The following is an 18,481-nucleotide window of genomic DNA, read 5'->3' as shown; positions in this document are numbered from 1 at the left end:
TCCTAATTTCGAGAGTTACGATGCCGAGTTCCTTGCCTTTCCTTGTGCTTTCGTTTCCAGTTGCCTGATGCTTGACGATGTGACAGTGTGATCCCCGCAATTAGCGAATTACACCTCACGCTGCATAGTCCAACAAATTTCAGCTTCGCCGCAACTGCAGACAACCTTATAGCTTAGCTGGGCCAGAGTGTTTAGCATAACCATCGGCGGCACAGCCACCATAATACCATTCACGCACGCCTTAACTCCGCTCTCGAAGCGCTTGAACAGAGCCTGAATTTCCGCCTGGTTGAGTCCGAAAATGGTGCAGGTCGTATCGTGCAGGGATCCCTTGACCGTAATGTAGGCAAAGTTTCCTTCCGACTGCAGAATTGGCACCGGTATGGTCACCACTTTGGCCGGAACGGCGGCGGTGGCTGCGTTCAGGGATACAGCCGATGTCGCGGACCCAACCGCCGCAGGTAGCTCGCTATTGAGATTCTGAGTTTCCTTCAGCCCGGCCTCGGCCTCACTCATAGTTCGTTCGTCTTCTGGGACTCAGTCGGTCGCCTCCTTCACTCAGAGTATGTTTTGGAACAGTATTCCCTAGGTTGCTATAGTTTTTCACACAACTAACACGAACACGCACACGCCTCACACGAATTTCACACACACAAAATTATACAATTAGAGTAGAGTTGTTTGCTGGCTTTTTTCTGTTTTCGAGTGGATCCCTATTCGGGCGAGTCCACCTTGTGATAGTTGCCTAAACTGGCTGCCTCGCGGCCAATATTCGATAGGTTCTCGCGCACCACGGACTCGGCTTCCAAGGGTTCTGGCTCGTCGAACTCCTTGCGCATCGTCCACATGTACTCGTTGTAGTCCTGCTTCACGGCCGTCGACGAGCTAGCCACTACGCGAAATCCCAGGATCTGAAAGAGGAAATGCAAAAAGTCATGAGTCACTTGGTAATTGAAGGTAACGATGGGGCAGGTGCCATTAGTTGATTGCCAATGTGGGGTGCAGGGTTTATGAGGAACCGTATACATATGTAAATTTATTCAATGGGGAGTAATATAAAACTCTGGAGAATGTTTTATATTCAAGTTCGGACAGTTTTTAAATGACTAAAAATGGAGAATCATCGTTGGGTAATTCCTCGTTACGTATAAACTACTTTTTAAAAATGCAAGATAAGAGTGCCTACTAACTAGTAACTGAAAAATACTTACTTCGAGCGCCGATAGAATCCGACAAGGATGTACTAGATAGACGATGGTGGACTCGTCGCTGTAGCCGCCACAAGAGAACTTGTTCAACTGCTCGATGTCGTCAGCTGAAAGTAATTACGGGTGGATGGGCAATGGTTATCATGGGGGCTATTTCTTGGAAAATGGCTTTCCCTTTCGTTTATGGTGTTTATGGTGTGGGGCTAAATGTTTAAACAGGGCAAACAAAAGATAATACGGCTATGGACGATGACGTCAGCTCGTTGTCTTTCAATGTGAGTGTGCTAATTAAGCAAAAGGCCAAAAGATATTGACTGCTGTTTCATAATAATCAAAAATGGGAGTTTCTCGTGTGTTCTTTGTGTGTAGATCCCAGTGCATTGACTTCTGCCCAGGCACAGATAAAAGTACCGCAAATATGCACCGGAATTAAGTCGATATATGTGGTGTACATACGGTGGTATATATAAACTACAGACCCGGTCTGCTAAGCGAACTGCCCGCAGCGAAAAACAAAATCAAACTGACGACGATTGAGGCTTCGTCTGCGGCAGCAAAACTTCGCACAGTGCCGGTCGTAAAAAGAGGTATGGTGCGGAGTGGCGGGTTTCTCGGCATGCAATTAAAGGGCAGCTGTTGATTTTGAGGAAAACCTAATAGCAAAGTGCTAAATAATTGCACAAGGCTTATACATATGTAAAAACAAAATTTTTTAAAAACGACAGCTTTTTATATATGGTATATTACAATATGATTGTCAATTGACAATTGTAAAGAAGTAATGTTTAAATCAATATAAACAAAATTAGGTGATGGTTTTTGTTGCCATTACTTCATAACTATGACAGAATGTATAAACGTGCATAAAATTTATATAAGTCAATTCTCTACAAAAATATGTAATTTTAAGAAATAGTCATGCAACCTTATAAGCCGAAAAACAAAAGTAACTGAATAAGAAGAAATTATATGAACAACATCAACAACGAATCAAAAATAGTGGCAAGTTGAAGTTGCCGCTACTGTCTAATCATCCAAAAATTGTTTTTGTTTTTCTGTAGTGCAAAGTGGAAAAACCGAAAACTAACGCTCAAAAAAGTTTGCGTGCTGTGCTCGTATGCGTGGAAGTATCTGTGTGTGTTCGTATCTGTTTGCCAAGCTCTCGAAATTAATTGTGTCGCAATAGTAAACACACGACAAAATAAAAGCGAAACGAAAATGAGATATTGTATCTACTGAACGTTTCGTTTCGGGCTTTACCTTTCAATCCCGAGACGAGCACTCGCCATGGATATTTGTGGCTGTAGGAGGCTAAGTTCCCCCGTATGATAATGTACGGCATTTGGCCTGATTACTGCTGGATATCTGCGGATTAATTAGCGCGGGCGTGCCAACGAAAAACCGTAAAACGTAAGTGAAAACAAATAAGATATACGACGAATGTACAGAAAATGAACGAAATTGGGGCCGAAAAAAGCTTGCTGTTGCGCTGCTGAAGGCTGGCTCTCGACTGAAACTAAAATCGGGTTCGACGTTTTGCGCCCAAGAGGTTTTCCCAGCGACTTAACTTGACTGTTGTGGCTTTTTTCTGCGGCTGGCCTGGTGTGCTTATTATTTATAGGCGTCGCTCAGCGTGGCTCTCTGAAATGGTTAGCAGCTTTTTATTGGATTAGCCTACGGTGTAAGGTGGCAGATACCCAAATGACAAAGTGACGCATTCGGCCAGGATAATCATCAATGCGATATACAACATGTGCTAGCCAGAGGCAAAAGCGATTAATATTGTTAAAGGGACTTAGGTCTTGATCAACAAAAATATGTAAATAATATAAAAATACATCAGAAAGGATTTATTCTTGTTGATTTGTTTTAAACCTAGTCAAAGTAAAGCTAAAACCCCTTTTTCCTCAAACTCTACATCTTGGATTCTTAAAAAAGACCCTAGGAAAACGATTTTAATGATTAATAAAATACCATATGACCCCAAAATTAATTAAAGAATCATGAATAAACATTACATTTTGTTCACATTCTTTTTTAAATATAAGCCAGGAAATAAAATGTGTGAAACGCTGGAAAGTTTAGAAATAATAGCCAATCCCTATGGACAATCCCTTTCGCTAACAACACCCCTGTGCTTTCTCTTTCTCCCTCGCACTTGTTATTCGTCCATACCCCACGACCAGTTGCATGCCAAGCTTAAGTCAGGGACTATAATTACGGGCCTGACCGGTCGACTAATGAGTAAGTATTTCTGTGGCTCGGCGCCTGAACAAAAACAATAATAAAATAAAAATAAAAAGTTCACCAAGCCGGTCAAACACTCCTACACACACACACATAGTAAGGGACCTGCACACACACACTAACAGTCCTGCCAAAAATACACGCACACCTATTTCGCTCAAGTGTCCTTTGCGTGTTTGGGGCACACAAAATGAACATAAATTATGATCAAATTTCCAAATAAATAAAACGTGCGGCTCCAAACGAGGTTTATGAACATACAGCTGTCGCAAAATGATGTCATTTGAATTTAATCATTGCGATTGCCTTTTTCTAGATCTTTTTTGCCCTCACAGTAAAGTCCACATAGTTTAGATACAAAAACTTACCTTGTTCTTTTATATGGCCCTACTACGTATAGCCTGATTGCCCCTGGTGTTGGCAGTTATTTAGGTTTAAATTTCTCTATTTCTTGTAATTGCGAAGAGAATAACAAAAATTCCAGCCAATTTGCAAGATGCGCGAGTGTTGTTAAGTTTTTTCGCAGGCTCGAACAGTGTTGGTTATCGGGGTCGGACCAGGGCTACTGCGATAAAAATTAATCGAGAGATTTCGGCCTGTCGGTAGGGGTCACACTTCTTTTTTGCCTACGGAAATAAATAAACGTATTTCTCTTAAAAATGAGCCATAGATAAAAGACTTGTGAATTAAGTTAAATGACGCACAGGAAGACCTACAATTGGGTGCTAAGAATTTAAGAGCGAAAATTGTGGTCCAGGAAATATTGGAAAGGCAATCTGAGACAACAGCTGTCGGTCTGCTGGGTGGGTATTTAAATTCGAAAAATAGTCTTTCTTGACTGACATTAGCATATTTCAGAAGCTGGCGAAAGGTGAACCGAGTTCATTGTGTTGTTGGGCATTACGTGTGCGAGCATCCGTCTTTCCTTCTCTCCCTTCTCATCTCCTTCTTCTCGAGTGGTCGGGAAGCTGCCAAAAAAAATATACAAAAAAAGAAAGAACACGCTGCTCGGCATAATCAATTAAAATGCCTAGGAATCTGCCGCTTTTTCCGCTGGCTCTTTGCACCATCGCCTTTTTGGCCGCCGTTGGTCCAATGCCCGCAATCGGAGCAGTTGCAAACCATAAGCACGAGAAGCATCTTAGCAAAGAAAGGGTCAAGGACGGTATCTATGCCCCAAGGGATGCGCACCACCACGGCGAGGATGGGGAGCACAACGTGGAGTTCGATCACGAGGCCATCATTGGTGAGTCATTGCCGAAAGAATCATCCAGTAGAAAATTGTCCAACGTAGATACAGGAAACCTTAAAACCAAGAGTTTGCCTCCAAAATAAAATTTAAAATGCCAAGTCATAAATTTTGTATATTTACCAATCATTTTAATATTGGTACTTCTCAAAAACATTTTGAATACTTTTTACGGTGTATGCTGCGGAAATTTATTTGTTTATTGCCTGAGGTTTATTTTTATAGCTCTGCACATGGAAAGAATCATTCAAACACCTAGAGAATATGGTTCAATCATACACATTTGGATGTATGCTGCCGAAAAATAGTTTTGAATGTTTACGAATTGACATATTAGAGAATTTAAGGTTACAAATACAAAGTCAATTAGATTAAAAATAATTACTATAACCTTACAGTTATGAAAAGTTTTGAAATTATAATATTTTTATTAGAATTAAAAGCAAATAATATTAGGTTTTATTTTTACAAGCTATTTTTGGCAGTGCTTCCAACGTAAAACCATTAAAATAGTTTTCTAAAAGCAAAATGCCAATGGCGTAGATTCTGCTTAATGTTCCATTTAAAACCTCACGCTTATGGTTTTTTACTATTTAATAAAAACAGGCAATACGAAAGAGGCTCAGGAATTCGACACACTTACGCCAGAGGAATCCAAGAGACGTCTACTGATACTGGTCAAAATGATGGACCTTAATAAGGACGAATTTATTGACCGGCATGAGTTGAAAGCCTGGATATTAAGGTCTTTTAAGTGAGTGTTGTTTGTTGATTAATACTGCATCAAAGTTAGCCAAGCCAATAATATCCTCGGCTATATAATGCTTTCTTCATGTAAACTTACCACCCAAAAATGTATTTTTAAAACCTTTATTCAAATAATATTCACACTTTTAGAAAACTTTCTGAGGAGGAAGCCGCTGATAGATTCGAAGAAATAGATCAAGATGCGGATGAGAAAATAACCTGGAAAGAGTATCTACAGGACACCTACGCCATGGAAGACGAGGATTTCAAAAAGGAGACCATCGACTTTGACAGCTACGAGGATGAGCAAAAGATGATCAAGCAGGACAAGGAGATGTTCAATGCGGCCGACACGAATAAAGATGGAGTTCTCACCCTAGAGGAATTCGTTCTGTTCCAAAATCCCGAAGAGCATCCGCAGATGTTGCCCATACTGCTGGAGCACACGATGCAGGACAAGGACTTGGACCACAATGGCAAGATCAACTTCCAAGAGTTTGTCGGCGATGCAGCCTCCCAGCACGACAAAGAGTGGCTGATCACGGAGAAGGAGCGATTCGACAAGGACCACGATACCAATGGCGATGGCGTGCTCACGGGCGATGAGGTTTTGTCCTGGATTGTGCCGAGCAATACGGCGATTGCCAACGACGAGGTCGATCACCTGTTTGTCTCCACCGACGAGGATCACGACGATCGGCTGTCCTATCTCGAGATACTCAACAACTACGACACCTTCGTGGGCAGCGAGGCCACCGATTACGGGGACCACTTACAGAACATCAACCATCTCTCCGACGAGCTGTAGATCCCGGCCAACGCGCTATCCTGCTATAGTGAACCTGTGCTTAGTATTGTACTTCATTTAAATAGTTAGTAAATTTATGTTTTATTTATGTAAGTTCAAGTGACAATTGCAAATCAACATCGCTTAATTGTTTTGAGCGCTTCAACGAATTTCATGTCCATGTCTTATTTCTGGTTCATCGAGTACCAATTACATTATGTGTAATAATTTATATAGACACCAAAAAAAAGAATCTACAGAAAATATAATAAATGATTTTTACTAAATTATTTTGGGTAATAGGTGCAGTACCTTTACATGTGTTTTTACAATTTCCAATTGCTTGACTTGCAATTTATGACTAGAAATGTTTCCGTCTTAATAAATTACATTAATTAAGCTTTATTTGCTGACTGCGATTATACAAAATTAGTTTAGCAGCGTGTTACTTTTGACTAGATTTCACACTCGTCTGTACCGAAAAATATGCTTAGCTCTATATTATTTTGCGGTTAACTAGCAAGCACTCGAAAGCCCCAAAATACGATTTAATTTACTCTTTTTTCCTTATATCACAAATATTGCACCGAATTGGCCTATTTCCCCACATTTTCGCTAGAAATTTTCAACAAAAGGCTATAAACAAAACTGAAAATCGGGTTATCCCCGTTCGATATTTCCCGATGCTTAACAATATAGTTTACAAAGCACAATTTACAACTACTTCGATTAATTTACATGTCCCAGAGGCACTGCATCGCGAAGTGCACTCCGTTTTCCAGATGGCACAAAAACGATTCACGGGCCGCTCACAAATCATAATTCATAATAACCATCTCCAGCTGATTCACCTGGGGGAGAGGATGTACTCTATAGAAACTTAAGCTAAGCTGGGGACTCCGGCTGGTCGCTCCCCGGGTCGTTCCGAGTTCTACAAATCACACAGTATATCGTAGTTGTCTACCTGACGGAGGGGCTCCATCTCGTCGATCACCTCGCCCAGGTAATCGCTGATGGGCAACGGCAGCTTCAGCTTCTCCAGCTGCGATGGAGTACGCACCCTCCTCATTATGACCGCTCGACAGCGATCCTGCAGGTTGACAAACTCCCGCCGCGTGCACTTCAATGTCATCTCCGTTTTGGCCGCCGTTGAGCAGACAATGGGGTACAAAGGCTCATCAATCTGGAGGAGATTACGCGGGATAAGTACTATACATTTTTATATCTTCAGTTCGAAGCTCACCTGATCCAATCCTCGGAAGGCGACGCCCAGGCACTTGCCGTCCTTGTAGTAGGTGAGTGTGCCCTCGATGCCATCGAAGAGCACTCCAATCTGGGTGGGATGGTTTTCGCGAAAACGTTTCGTGTAGAGCAGGGCCACGCCCTTGTGCCAAAGCACGCCCTTGTGGGACAGACCCCAGCCGTGCTCATTCTCACCCAGCATGTTCCTAAAGGCATTCGCATGGAGTCGAGCTGACTTTGTGCCAATCCCGAACATAATCGAGGTGCCAAAGACTCGCTGCGAAACGTGCAGCTCCCAGTAGTAACGACCATTGTTCAGGGATCGCTTGCCCTGAACGCCAGCGGTTCCTTTACTCCAGTTGGGGTGAAAGTGCACAGTTCGGGAGTTGGGTCCACTGAGCACCACCTCCTTGGAGCGGTGCCTTTTGCTCCACGTCCAATTGTCCTCGACGCCCTCGACCAGCGGGCAAAAGCGAGGCGGCGGCGACGATGGCGATGTGGCATCCTGCGAGGCGGACTGCATGGCCAGGCAACCTGCTCCTCCTCCGCCTCCTCCTCGGCGACCTCTACGCCTCCTCGGGGTTATGGCCGCCACGGGATGGGGGTGGCCCTGCTGCTGTGTATCCACCTCCACATCCGACATTTTTTGTTGACCAGAAATTTGTTCCTTTCAAACTGAACCGACAACTTAGACAAAGGCAGCACTTGAAATCGTTTTTTATGGGGGGTGTAGTCCTCCAATGTTTTGCTTTACTGGGGGTGGATGTCCTCTTCCTTGGACTCTCAAGCTGATGAAATTGTTTAAGGAGCGGCTTCAGGGGTTGTGAGTTCCGCTTTTGAAAACAATTCAGGTGGAAGCTCTTTCTTTGGTTTCTCTAGGGGTTAATCTTTCACCAGTTTTATAAAAATATTACTTATTTAATCATTTTTTCTGAGGTTCCTTCAGTGTTTATTGTGTGGTGTCCTTTTTTAGATGAATCACTGAGAGTCTTGCTCCTTAATTGTATCCCTGTGACGCTTGTTACGAGTATTTCTACAAGTGAGTGGTGAGCAAGGGTTGTTCAATTTCCTCCTGTGGCAGTTCCACCTGCTCGACTTCTCCTTGTGGCTCCAGTGATGGCTCCTCCAGAGGAACCTCTTCCAGTAGCTCCTGATCCTGGTCTCCCAACAAGTCTTCTTCCTGGTCCTGAGTACCAAAGCTACTCAGAGAAGCGTATCCGCTGCTCAACGAAGTGGTACTCCAGCTGGAACTCAGTCTCACGGGACGATAGCTCCTCGCCGGCTGAAGATGCTGTTGCTGCTGACCGATAGTCCGCTTCAGCTCCCGCTTGATCCTTCTGATCTGCCGGAAATCCTGCTCGCCACCGGACCCCCTTTGCTTGTGCAGCTGCAGTTCCTGCAGGTGAAAGTGGTGGCGACAATAGCCCTGTGGACTGTGGGCACAAAAGCGACACGCCTCGGAGTTGAGGCCACCGACCAGGGGAAGGATGGGCTCGAGGATTCGCCGCTTCTGGCTCCTCTTCTGTTGCTCCAACTGCTGCTCAGCGAGGCGCTGCGGTGCCTTACGATCGCCCACCGTCTCGGCCACCTCCTGCAGCAGGCGCACGTTCCTCGGGAAGCATCGGTCGTGGACGTAGAGCACCAGGCGTTGGCAGTAGAGGCACAGCGATTGGAACAGCAGCAGCAGGACGATAATCATAAATGGGGGTTGGGGTTGGTGGTTGCCTCTTCAATGGGGTTTTCCTTTTACTTCTGATGTGTCTTTTTTTCGATTTTATTTGGCCTTTGTGGATGCACTTCCGGCAGCTCAGAACCTTGTCATCTCCAGCACTAATTAGTTATTTAACTCCTTGCTTTTGAAGGGGGAACACGCAACTTTCACTGCTTTTTTCGGGGTACACACATTTTTTTCCAGCTCCTCCACCTCTTGAGCTCCCAAAAAGCTGCTCCGGTTGTGTCTGGCCAAAGTTTCGACTCCCACCGACCACGTCTCGCTGACTTCTGGCACTTTATTTTCTTTTTGGTCGGCTCACTTTTCCAACTCGAAGCCACAAAGAAGAGGCCTACCCTTATTTTCGACGAGCTGTGCTTCCAACCACCAATTGGAATGTGTGCGTGTGTGCGACCGTCTGCATATCATTATCATATGGTATCGGTATCGGTGGGCAACCCGCTTCGCCCAGACCACCCCACTGCTGCCGCTTTGACCCCAATCGCCACCCCCTCGTCAGCCCAACCCCCATTTTGGCAACCGCGAAGAGAGAGCGAGAGCGAGAGAGTGAGGAAGAGAGAGCGAGGCATGCGCACAAGTGCATGTGGTAGGTTTTCCGCTCCTCTTTTCCTTGGCATTGCTTTTTAAGGGCTCTTTATGATGGGTTTTTCACCACAGTAGCTACCCGTAACCCTTGTCTCTCGAGGAAGATCTTATCAGCTAAGGTTAAGGGTATTATGTTCAGAAAATTACACAAAAAAATTAAAATCTCTGCCTTGAATCATGTTTTATCTGCCTATATAATATTACCTAAAAACGTGACGGACTCTTTTAGTCTTTTAGTATAAAATAAACCCAACTTTCTTCTTTCCAAATAGGTTTTCATCCCCTTTTAAAAAAAAACCTGAAATCACGGCACGTAATAACACAGCAAATAGAAATAAAGTGGTCTATAAGAAATGCACATCTACACCATGCTTAAAGGTCCTAGTTTTTCTACTATTTGTATAAGTGCATCATGTATTTATAAAATTTCTTTATTTTACCATTTTTTGTTTGTTTCATAAACGTAAACAATTAGCGAAAAAGTTGTGTATAGCAGTTGAGGAGGCGATCTATATGTCAAGGGAATTGTTCGATATTGTTATATCCTTACACGGTGCATTGATTCGCATTTGATAGGGGTGATCAAAAAATGGAACATGCTCGCACATAGGTATTGTATTATATTTTTCGACATACGACCGAGGCTAGTTTATTTATTTGCTTGATTTACTTAACTAACGTAACGTAACTTAGAAGCAGTTTACATTTGTTTAGAACATTAATTGGCAGACAAAAAAATGGCATTTAGGTGGCCAGGTCGGTTTTTAGCACTTCGACCGTGGTTCCCCGTTTTTTTCTTCTTGTTTCTTTTTGGTTAGTTTAAGGAATTTGTAGCAGTGTTGGTTGTTCGTCGGTGTGTGTGTTTGTTGGTTTGTTTGTGTGTGAGTGTGTGCTAATTTGGGTGTGTAGGTGTGCGCACACAATTCGTTGGTATATTTAGGGCTTTACATTTAGATTAAACTTATTGCTGTGTGTGTGCTTGGCGCTTCGCTCTGTGTGTCTGTGTGGGTAAGTCCTTGGCGAAGGACGAGTCCTACGACGAGTTCTTCATGCACACCTGGCACCTGGAGACACGCGACTGCCGCTCGCCAGCCTTGATCGTCTGCATCTGCGGCTTCTCGAACGAGGGCGTGGAGTCCAGGTTGAACAGCCAGAAGCTGGTCATCGTCTCGTAGAAGTGGCACGTGCCCTTCGCTCCGTTGCACTCGATGAAGGGCGTGGCGCGGAAGTCCTCCAAACAGGATCCAGGCGATTGCAGCGCCTGTCCACCGCCTCCGTTGCCCACGGCAGTGTGCTATAAAAAAATAGCAATTACGGTTAAATAATGAGTTAATAAATGGAAAACAAATACGAGTATATAACTTAATAAATATATACCCGTAAATAACTTAAGTGGGTTCCAACTTTTCCAAAAAAACCACCCCACTAATGCTCAGGGGTTTTTTTTGGGTTGGGGGTAACCTGAAGAGCTACACTTACCATGACGAAACTGAAGCCGATCCAGAGGCTCTCCCAGCCGTTGGGACAGTCGGGCACCTCTATCGTCTGGCTGTGCACGGCGATCACGTTGGCCGGAGCCTCGCAGACGACGCAGCGTGAGATGTACTGCTGGATGTCGTTGTTCTCGACGGGCATCATGGGGAGATCGGCGTTGGTGGTCAGCCAGAAGGTCCTGTCGTTGCGCGAGGCGTAGTTGCAGACGTTGTTCTGGCCGCAGGACATCACAGGCAGCGTCGAGAAACGGGGCACACAGGATCCAGCGGAGCCGAGCTCCTGGTTGTGGGCATAGTCATTGCCATCGACATACAGAAGCGAGTAGCCCGACCAGAGTTCCGTTTGGCCGGCGAAGCACGTCGGCACTGATGTCGACTGGCTGTGACGCGTCACCAGGATGCCGGTGAGGTAGTCCAAAGCGGCGGAGCACGGAGCACCTGGCTCGCCCTTCTCGCCGATTAGACCGATGGCACCCTCGAAGCCCCGCTCGCCCTGCAGACCGCGATCTCCCTTTGGTCCGGGTCGACCCACCAGTCCCGTCTCGCCGATCAATCCGCGTTCACCCTTCTCGCCGCGCTGGCCCTGGATTCCGACGAGGCCACGATCTCCCTGTCGCCCAGGCTCACCCTTCTGTCCATTGTATCCTGGCTGACCCGGCTCGCCCTTGGGTCCCGGTGGCGACACCAAGCCCGGCTCACCCTTCTGTCCCGCCAAGCCGGGGTATCCGTCGACTCCATCGCGTCCCTTCGGTCCGGTTGGTCCACGTTCGCCCTGAGGGCCCGGTGGTCCATCGGCGCCGTTCAGTCCGGGGTAGCCAATGTCGCCCTTGATGCCGTTCAGACCGGGCTGTCCGGGCGGACCCTGGTATCCCTGGTTGCCCTTGTCGCCCTTCTGTCCCTCGAAGCCGTTCGCACCGCGCTCTCCCTTGAAGCCCTGCAGTCCCACGTCACCCTTCGCTCCGGGTGCGCCGGTGAAGCCATCCTGTCCAGGTTGTCCGGGGCTGCCGGCAATGCCGCGCTCTCCCTTGGCGCCAGGTGCTCCAATCGGACCGGGCAGACCCACCAGACCAGGCTCTCCGGGCAAGCCGGGCAGACCGCGCTCACCAATCAGGCCAGGTGCTCCAGTAAGTCCTAGATATTAGGGGTAATGGGTTAAGTGGGTTAGGTGGTTTTACAATCCAAAACTTACCTTGACGTCCGTTCCTGCCGGAGCGACCGGGAAGACCCTTCTCGCCCTTGGTGGGGCGACCGGGGTATCCCTGCTCGCCCTGGAGTCCAATGTCACCCTTCTGACCAGGAGCGCCGTTCAGTCCGGCGGCACCCGGTGGTCCCTGGAAGCCGCGATCGCCCTTGGCTCCGGTGAAGCCGGTCAGACCCTGTTCTCCGCGGGCACCCTTGTCGCCCTTGGCGCCGGTGAGACCACGCTCGCCCTGGGATCCCTTGTCGCCGCGCAGAGCCGCTTCGTCGATGATGGCCGGCAAACCGGGCTGACCACGGATACCGCGGTCTCCTTTCTCACCGGGAGCGCCCACATAGCCTTGAGGTCCTTGGGGTCCAACGGCGCCCTTGAGTCCTGTCAGACCGATCAGACCCGCTTCACCCTTATCGCCCTTGGCACCGTGATAGCCAACGGCACCGGGGGCACCGGGAGCTCCGTTCAGTCCGTCCATGCCAGGAGCGCCGGGAATACCGGGTGCTCCAACCGATCCCTTCTCGCCGGGCTGGCCCCAAACGCCCTGGAGTCCCTGTTCGCCCTTCTCGCCAGCGAGTCCGTCGCGTCCATCGATGCCAGCGCGTCCAGTGTCGCCCTTCTCGCCCTGAGGACCAGGACGTCCGTGAACAGCCAGGCCGGGTTGACCCTTGTCGCCGGGCCAGCCGGGTTCGCCAGTCAGTCCAGTGTCGCCGCGCAGTCCGGGAATGCCGGGCTCACCCTTCTGTCCCTTCTCGGAGGCATCGCCGGGTAGGCCGGGAGCGCCATCTACGCCGGGCAATCCCTGGGCACCCTTCTCACCATTCAATCCGTCCAATCCACGCTGTCCGGGGGCACCGGCGAATCCTTGGTCGCCCTTCACGCCCATCAGGCCGGGAGGTCCTGGGGGTCCACGGCCTCCGATCGGTCCGTCAATGCCAGTCATGCCGATGTGTCCCTTGTCGCCCTTGGCACCTGGAGAGTAAAATCGGAGGATTCAGTTGCATCTTTGGACTTCTCAAAACCAATAGGGTTTGAATTATCAACTGAAGTTTATATTCAAATGGCTTATGAATTAACCATGATTACTCACCAGGAATTCCGGGAATGCCGACGGGTCCGCGCTTGCCGGGAGCACCGGTGACGCCGGCGAATCCCTTGGGTCCATCGTTTCCGGGTGCGCCGCGTTCGCCCTTGCTGCCTGGCATGCCCACCAGACCGGGTTGGCCCTGGTCACCCTTGTTGCCGTCGAGTCCACGCACGCCGCTGATGCCGGGCACGCCAGGAGGACCCTGGATGCCGGCGGGTCCCACGGGACCGGTGTCTCCCTTCTCGCCAACGAGTCCTGGAGGTCCAGCTGCTCCGGGCATGCCGGCATCGCCCCGATCTCCCGGATATCCCACGCTGCCATCGGCACCAGGCAGGCCAGGTGCTCCGATGGGTCCGCGGTTGCCCTTCTCGCCCTGCAGTCCAGTCAGACCCGGAGGACCGGGGGGACCGGCCACCGAAATTCCGGGCTCTCCCCTCAATCCAGGCTCGCCATTGCGTCCGGGCAGTCCGCGTAGTCCGTCGTGGCCGGGATTACCGGGAGCGCCGATGCCGCCCTGGTTGCCCTTCTCGCCGCGTGGTCCGTTCAAGCCGCGGGGTCCCTCGATTCCGGCTTGTCCCTTGGGTCCGGTGTCACCCTTCGATCCCTTGAAGCCCTGCTCTCCGCGGGGGCCAACATCTCCGGTGGGTCCCGGTGCGCCGGGCTCTCCGCGTTCACCCTTGCTGCCTTTGGGCGGCAGTCGCTGCTCGCCGGCGGCACAGCTGCCGGGTTCTCCACGCTCGCCCGTCCTGCCGATTGGTCCCTTGTCGCCCTTAATGCCGTTCAGTCCGTTGAAGCCGGGCTCGCCCTTGATCGAAATGCCGGGCAGGCCGGGGAAGCCATCGCGTCCAGCGCGTCCGGGAGTGCCATCGACGCCGGGTGCTCCGGACAATCCCTTGTCGCCCTTGAGGCCGAGCAATCCCGGGGGTCCCTTGGCTCCTGGCTCGCCCTTTGCTCCCTGGAGTCCCTGGATACCTGGTGCTCCGGTTAGGCCGGCATTGCCCTTATCGCCCTTGATTGGTTCCACCAAGCTCCAATTGATAGTGGCCGGCAGACCGGGCAGACCCGTGGCTCCGGGAGCACCAGTCATACCGTCTTCTCCGCGTTCACCGGGCGGACCCGTCCTGCCGTTGATGCCGTCCTGTCCACGCTCACCGGGGTATCCGCGCTCGCCAGGCGGACCGCGGGCGCCGTCCTTGCCGGGGATTCCAGCTAGACCGATGGCGCCCTTCTCGCCCTTGGCTCCGCTCTTGCAGGAGGAGCACTTGCCGCCGATCTCACCCTTCGGTCCCTGGTCGCCCTTCTGGCCGGGATTGCCGGGACGGCCGGCGTCTCCCTTCTCGCCAGGCGCACCAGCAGTTCCGGGGGTTCCGGGTCGTCCAAGCTTCGAGTCACCGGGCACACCAGCGTTTCCTTTGAAGCCGCGCTCTCCCTTGTTGCCCTTCTGTCCGGGGGTTCTGCAGGACATAGTGGGTATATTTGGTATTGAAGGTTTGTTAGAAAAAGGATTGGGCTCAAAATTGTATGCCTTTATTTATATACTTTCATTGGTGTTTCAATGTTTTTAGATTTGTTAAATTGTTATCAAATTGTTTTAGGAAATGAAGTGTTTGTAATGAGTATCGGTATCTTTAAACTACCTTTAGAGTTTATTTAAAAAGGTTCCCTGAGCCTTGAGTAACAGCAGTATCGACTTACCCGGGAATGCCTTCATCGCCCTTAGGTCCTTGAATTCCAATGCCGGGAATACCGGCGTCACCCTTCTGGCCCTCGCGTCCCGGTGGTCCTTGGTATCCGATGGGTCCCACGGGGCCCGGGGATCCGTCACGTCCGGCGACACCCTTCTCGCCCTTCCTGCCAGCAGGTCCTTCGTTGCCAGGACGTCCGGGCAGGCCGGAGCCTCCCTTCTGTCCAGCGTAGCCTTGCGGACCCGTTTCGCCATCAGCTCCACTCAGTCCACGCGGCCCAGGTGCACCAGCATAGCCACGAGGTCCTTTCGGTCCGGAGGGTCCTGGGGTTCCGCGACCACCGCCCGGCGGTCCGGGAGGTCCAAGCAGACCTGGCTTACCCGTTTCTCCGTCACGTCCAGGCTCGCCCTTCTGTCCGGGATTACCGGGCAGTCCGTTAAGTCCGGTGGAGCCGCGGTCTCCCTTCTGGCCGGCAGGTCCTGGGGGTCCAAAGTTTCCTTGGCGACCCTGAAATAAAGCCCAGATGAGATACAGCGATCTGCAGCCATAACCTTAAAACACTCAGTAAAATCTACTTTAGGATACTAAAGGTTGGAATACGAAAAAGTATTTTGCTAATCCTCTTCCAACCAAGGAAAAATCAAAAAAGAAGAAAGGACATTTTACGAGAATCCACTTACACGATCGCCTGGGCCGCCGGGCAGACCCTTCTCGCCCTTCTGTCCGTCGTTTCCTTGCACTCCGGGACTGCCAATAGCACCAGCTTGGCCCTCTGGGCCGGGCACGCCCTTTTCTCCCTTATCGCCGGGAGCTCCTTGTTTCGAGACGCCGCCATTAACGGGCACCGACGACGCCGGTTCACCCTTCTCGCCCTTCAAGCCAGGTGCTCCGGGTTTCATTGGTCCGTAACAGGAGGAGCCCTTCTCGCCCTTCAGTCCGTACTCGCCTCGAGGTCCTTTGGCGCCATATGGTCCGGTGTCACCGCGGTCGCCCTTCTCGCCAGGAAGTCCCTGGGGTCCGGCGAAACCGGCCGTGCCCGCAAATCCGGGCTCACCCTTCTCGCCCTTGGCATAGTCTCCGTTCTCCTTGGCCGGCTCACCCTTCTCTCCCTTGCTGCCGGCAATACCCGCAAAGCCACGTGGTCCCGCCATTCCGGAGAGACCCGCCAGACCGGGCATACCGTCCTCGCCGTCGCAGCCGTCCTTGCCGTTCAGACCGGGAGCACCGGGTGCTCCGGCGGATCCTTGGACTCCGGGCACGCCGGCCTGGCCGGGAATGCCCTGAGATCCGCGCTCGCCCTTGTAGCCACGTGGTCCGTACGGGCCGGGATCGCCCTTCTGGCCCTTGTCGCCCAGCGGTCCCTCCAGTCCGGGGAATCCGGTCTCGCCCTTGGGTCCCGTCGGTCCCAGCGGACCGGGCAGGCCGCGGTTGCCCTTCTCCGCAATGCACTTGGGCACACAGCCCGCATATCCGGCCGTACAGTTCCGGGGCAGCGGTTCGCCACGCTGCACGGAGGCGGAGTCCACGATGTCGTAACTATCGTCTATTTGGAATCGGGGTTCATTTCGATTGTGTTGCCTCACCGAGTCCTGGATCGAACCGGACGTGCCGGACTGCTTCCAAAATTGCTAAACGCAAAGAAGAGAAAAGGGAACATGGAACGGGGAAAATCAATATCGGATTGGATAAGTATAAGGATTTGTGGTTTCTTACAGCATCAGCACCCACTAACGCTCCCGCAATCACAGCGGCGTATAGCAGCCTGAAAAAAATCAAAATTAGAAAATTAACTTCATGACTTTATTAACTAATTATAAGAATTTCTTGATTATTCTTATCAGTTCGCTACTCTCTTGCAGCTCAGCACTCTCTTAGACTACGAGTCAAAGAGCAATAACTAAGAGAGCGGGCTGCTCGAAGAGCAACCAAGAGATAAGAACAAGATCTTGGCGAAATCGAAATAACGAACAGAAATAAGAGCTCAGAGCTGGATCTGAATGGAAGTTTTTAATCTCTTTCTATAATTGCTAGACAATCATCAGTTACCAAAATGGCAAGGGCCCAATATCTTGTTTAATTTCTTAAATAAATTTATTAAATAAAACAAAAAACAGCGATTATAAAAATGATTAATTACTTATTTGATTTAAGAAAAATTCATATAGTTTTTATGTGCAAGTTCGGTAAAAAAAAATAAATTAGTTGACAGTCAGATTGGAAGTCATAAGGTGCTTAAAACAAAAAATTTTTTGGGCTACGTGTCGTATATTTTTTGTCTAATGTTTGGAAAATATTTTTTTTATAATTTTCTTTTTCAAAATTTGAACACATTATTAATTGGTATTTTCACTTACCGCTTCCAGAAGGGCAACATGATGCCCTATGCGCTTAAGCCTGCACAATAATTTGCTCTGTCCTCGTCGAATTTTAATTTATATGTTGCCGTCGTTGGGCCTGGAAAGATGAGCCAGAAAATTGGGCACTTTAATTTCGCAGCAGTTGCAAAATAATTTCAAAGTAACAGAATTTTTACGATTTTCTTATGGCAGACTCGTTTTATTTAATATGTGTGGGAAAATTTTTTTTTCATATGATTTAGTGGTTGTATTTTTTTATTTTTGCTTTTGCATATCATTTTCAGATTTTTGGTTGTTCGAGCAACATTTCTATTTCGCGCTACAGTTTTGGAGTCACTGGAACTGGCACAAGAGCTCGCAGAAAGAATTAAATCTATGGCTTTTGGGTTTCGATTCACGCGATTCCCTTATTTGTTAGAAATATATTTAATATTTTTTGTAGTTTTTATAGATTGAGCTCAGCTCCTTACAGGAAATCTATCCCTAATGAAAACACACAACCGCAACCGAGCGATCCGATCCGAACGCACCACACTCCACTCCACACAACACACTGAAGACTAAAGACTAAAGGCAAGCAACTGGCCAGTTCAGCTCCGATCGAGATCGAGATCGAGCCCAGTCTACTACTTACTCGGGACGACGGAACAAGACTAATTATAGTATAAGTTCCAGCGATCCAAAAGCCAAACGCCGATGGCCCGATCTACACTCGTGGATCGTTCGGCTTTCCACGATCTCCGCTCGGCTCTTTTGGCTCTTTCGGCTCACGTACACTGTCCATGTGATTGGATCCCCGAAGAGGAGGAGGCGGGGAAGGGGGAGGGAAAGATGGGGTGGTGTTCATGTGGAGCGGATGGGCGACGGGTC

The 18,481-nt window shown here is 49.3% G+C and overlaps 6 protein-coding genes across 7 annotated transcripts; 1 reads left to right on the top strand and 5 right to left on the bottom strand.

The window, feature by feature from the left end:
- Nucleotides 1-108: 108 nt before the first annotated feature.
- On the bottom strand, nucleotides 109-522 carry LOC108089865. The gene has a single exon (XM_017188313.2). The coding sequence runs from the start codon at nucleotides 514-516 to the stop codon at nucleotides 109-111; it is 408 nt and encodes a 135-aa protein (XP_017043802.1). The 5' UTR covers nucleotides 517-522.
- Nucleotides 523-701: 179 nt separating this feature from the next.
- Nucleotides 702-2,788, bottom strand: LOC108089866. The gene is made up of 3 exons (XM_017188314.2): nucleotides 2,469-2,788; nucleotides 1,212-1,315; nucleotides 702-911 (listed from the first exon to the last, which is right to left on the bottom strand). Exons 1-3 carry the CDS (start codon nucleotides 2,548-2,550, stop codon nucleotides 714-716), a joined length of 384 nt encoding a protein of 127 aa, XP_017043803.1. The 5' UTR covers nucleotides 2,551-2,788; the 3' UTR covers nucleotides 702-713.
- A 1,243-nt stretch (nucleotides 2,789-4,031) lies between these two features.
- Nucleotides 4,032-6,643, top strand: LOC108089860 (reticulocalbin-2). 2 transcript variants are annotated; one of them, XM_017188306.2, is made up of 4 exons: nucleotides 4,032-4,258; nucleotides 4,317-4,701; nucleotides 5,311-5,458; nucleotides 5,602-6,643. In XM_017188306.2, the coding sequence occupies exons 2-4, from the start codon at nucleotides 4,482-4,484 to the stop codon at nucleotides 6,257-6,259; spliced, it is 1,026 nt and encodes a 341-aa protein (XP_017043795.1). In that variant the 5' UTR covers nucleotides 4,032-4,258; nucleotides 4,317-4,481; the 3' UTR covers nucleotides 6,260-6,643. The 2 variants fall into 2 exon arrangements, with proteins under 2 accessions (XP_017043795.1, XP_017043794.1); XM_017188305.2 differs by having other exon boundaries at nucleotides 4,314-4,701.
- Nucleotides 6,644-6,877: 234 nt separating this feature from the next.
- On the bottom strand, nucleotides 6,878-8,123 carry LOC108089862 (SPRY domain-containing SOCS box protein 3). Its single transcript, XM_017188310.2, has 3 exons — nucleotides 7,482-8,123; nucleotides 7,203-7,421; nucleotides 6,878-7,089 (listed from the first exon to the last, which is right to left on the bottom strand). Exons 1-3 carry the CDS (start codon nucleotides 8,121-8,123, stop codon nucleotides 7,048-7,050), a joined length of 903 nt encoding a protein of 300 aa, XP_017043799.1. The 3' UTR covers nucleotides 6,878-7,047.
- A 379-nt stretch (nucleotides 8,124-8,502) lies between these two features.
- Nucleotides 8,503-9,503, bottom strand: LOC108089863. The gene has a single exon (XM_017188311.2). The coding sequence runs from the start codon at nucleotides 9,177-9,179 to the stop codon at nucleotides 8,514-8,516; it is 666 nt and encodes a 221-aa protein (XP_017043800.1). The 5' UTR covers nucleotides 9,180-9,503; the 3' UTR covers nucleotides 8,503-8,513.
- A 709-nt stretch (nucleotides 9,504-10,212) lies between these two features.
- LOC108089897 (collagen alpha-1(IV) chain) lies at nucleotides 10,213-18,225 on the bottom strand. The gene is made up of 9 exons (XM_017188371.2): nucleotides 18,082-18,225; nucleotides 17,609-17,708; nucleotides 16,968-17,016; nucleotides 15,935-16,882; nucleotides 15,265-15,761; nucleotides 13,573-15,023; nucleotides 12,480-13,454; nucleotides 11,277-12,421; nucleotides 10,213-11,091 (listed from the first exon to the last, which is right to left on the bottom strand). The coding sequence occupies exons 2-9, from the start codon at nucleotides 17,626-17,628 to the stop codon at nucleotides 10,831-10,833; spliced, it is 5,346 nt and encodes a 1,781-aa protein (XP_017043860.1). The 5' UTR covers nucleotides 17,629-17,708; nucleotides 18,082-18,225; the 3' UTR covers nucleotides 10,213-10,830.
- Between the last annotated feature and the right edge of the window lie 256 nt (nucleotides 18,226-18,481).

The sequence above is a fragment of the Drosophila ficusphila genome, unplaced genomic scaffold (assembly GCF_018152265.1).
Source record: "Drosophila ficusphila isolate 14025-0441.05 unplaced genomic scaffold, ASM1815226v1 contig_412, whole genome shotgun sequence".
Taxonomy (NCBI): domain Eukaryota; kingdom Metazoa; phylum Arthropoda; class Insecta; order Diptera; family Drosophilidae; genus Drosophila; species Drosophila ficusphila.
Note: the sequence above shows the minus strand (reverse complement) of the source record. Positions and strands in the feature narration are given on the sequence as shown.

Coding starts and splice junctions, on each gene's coding strand:
- LOC108089865 (XM_017188313.2), bottom strand. CDS start 516: ATGAGTGAGGCCGAGGCCGGGCTGAAGGAAACTCAGAATCTCAATAGC.
- LOC108089866 (XM_017188314.2), bottom strand. CDS start 2,550: ATGCCGTACATTATCATACGGGGGAACTTAGCCTCCTACAGCCACAAA. Junction 1,316..2,468: donor GCTCGTCTCGGGATTGAAAG/GTAAAGCCCGAA, acceptor AATTACTTTCAG/CTGACGACATCGAGCAGTTG. Junction 912..1,211: donor GGATTCTATCGGCGCTCGAA/GTAAGTATTTTT, acceptor TTCCTCTTTCAG/ATCCTGGGATTTCGCGTAGT.
- LOC108089860 (XM_017188306.2), top strand. CDS start 4,482: ATGCCTAGGAATCTGCCGCTTTTTCCGCTGGCTCTTTGCACCATCGCC. Junction 4,702..5,310: donor CGATCACGAGGCCATCATTG/GTGAGTCATTGC, acceptor TAATAAAAACAG/GCAATACGAAAGAGGCTCAG. Junction 5,459..5,601: donor TGGATATTAAGGTCTTTTAA/GTGAGTGTTGTT, acceptor TCACACTTTTAG/AAAACTTTCTGAGGAGGAAG.
- LOC108089862 (XM_017188310.2), bottom strand. CDS start 8,123: ATGTCGGATGTGGAGGTGGATACACAGCAGCAGGGCCACCCCCATCCC. Junction 7,422..7,481: donor CCTTCCGAGGATTGGATCAG/GTGAGCTTCGAA, acceptor AATCTCCTCCAG/ATTGATGAGCCTTTGTACCC. Junction 7,090..7,202: donor AGATGGAGCCCCTCCGTCAG/GTAGACAACTAC, acceptor CCTCTCCCCCAG/GTGAATCAGCTGGAGATGGT.
- LOC108089863 (XM_017188311.2), bottom strand. CDS start 9,179: ATGATTATCGTCCTGCTGCTGCTGTTCCAATCGCTGTGCCTCTACTGC.
- LOC108089897 (XM_017188371.2), bottom strand. CDS start 17,628: ATGTTGCCCTTCTGGAAGCG. Junction 16,883..16,967: donor CGTTAGTGGGTGCTGATGCT/GTAAGAAACCAC, acceptor CTTTGCGTTTAG/CAATTTTGGAAGCAGTCCGG. Junction 12,422..12,479: donor CGGCAGGAACGGACGTCAAG/GTAAGTTTTGGA, acceptor CCTAATATCTAG/GACTTACTGGAGCACCTGGC.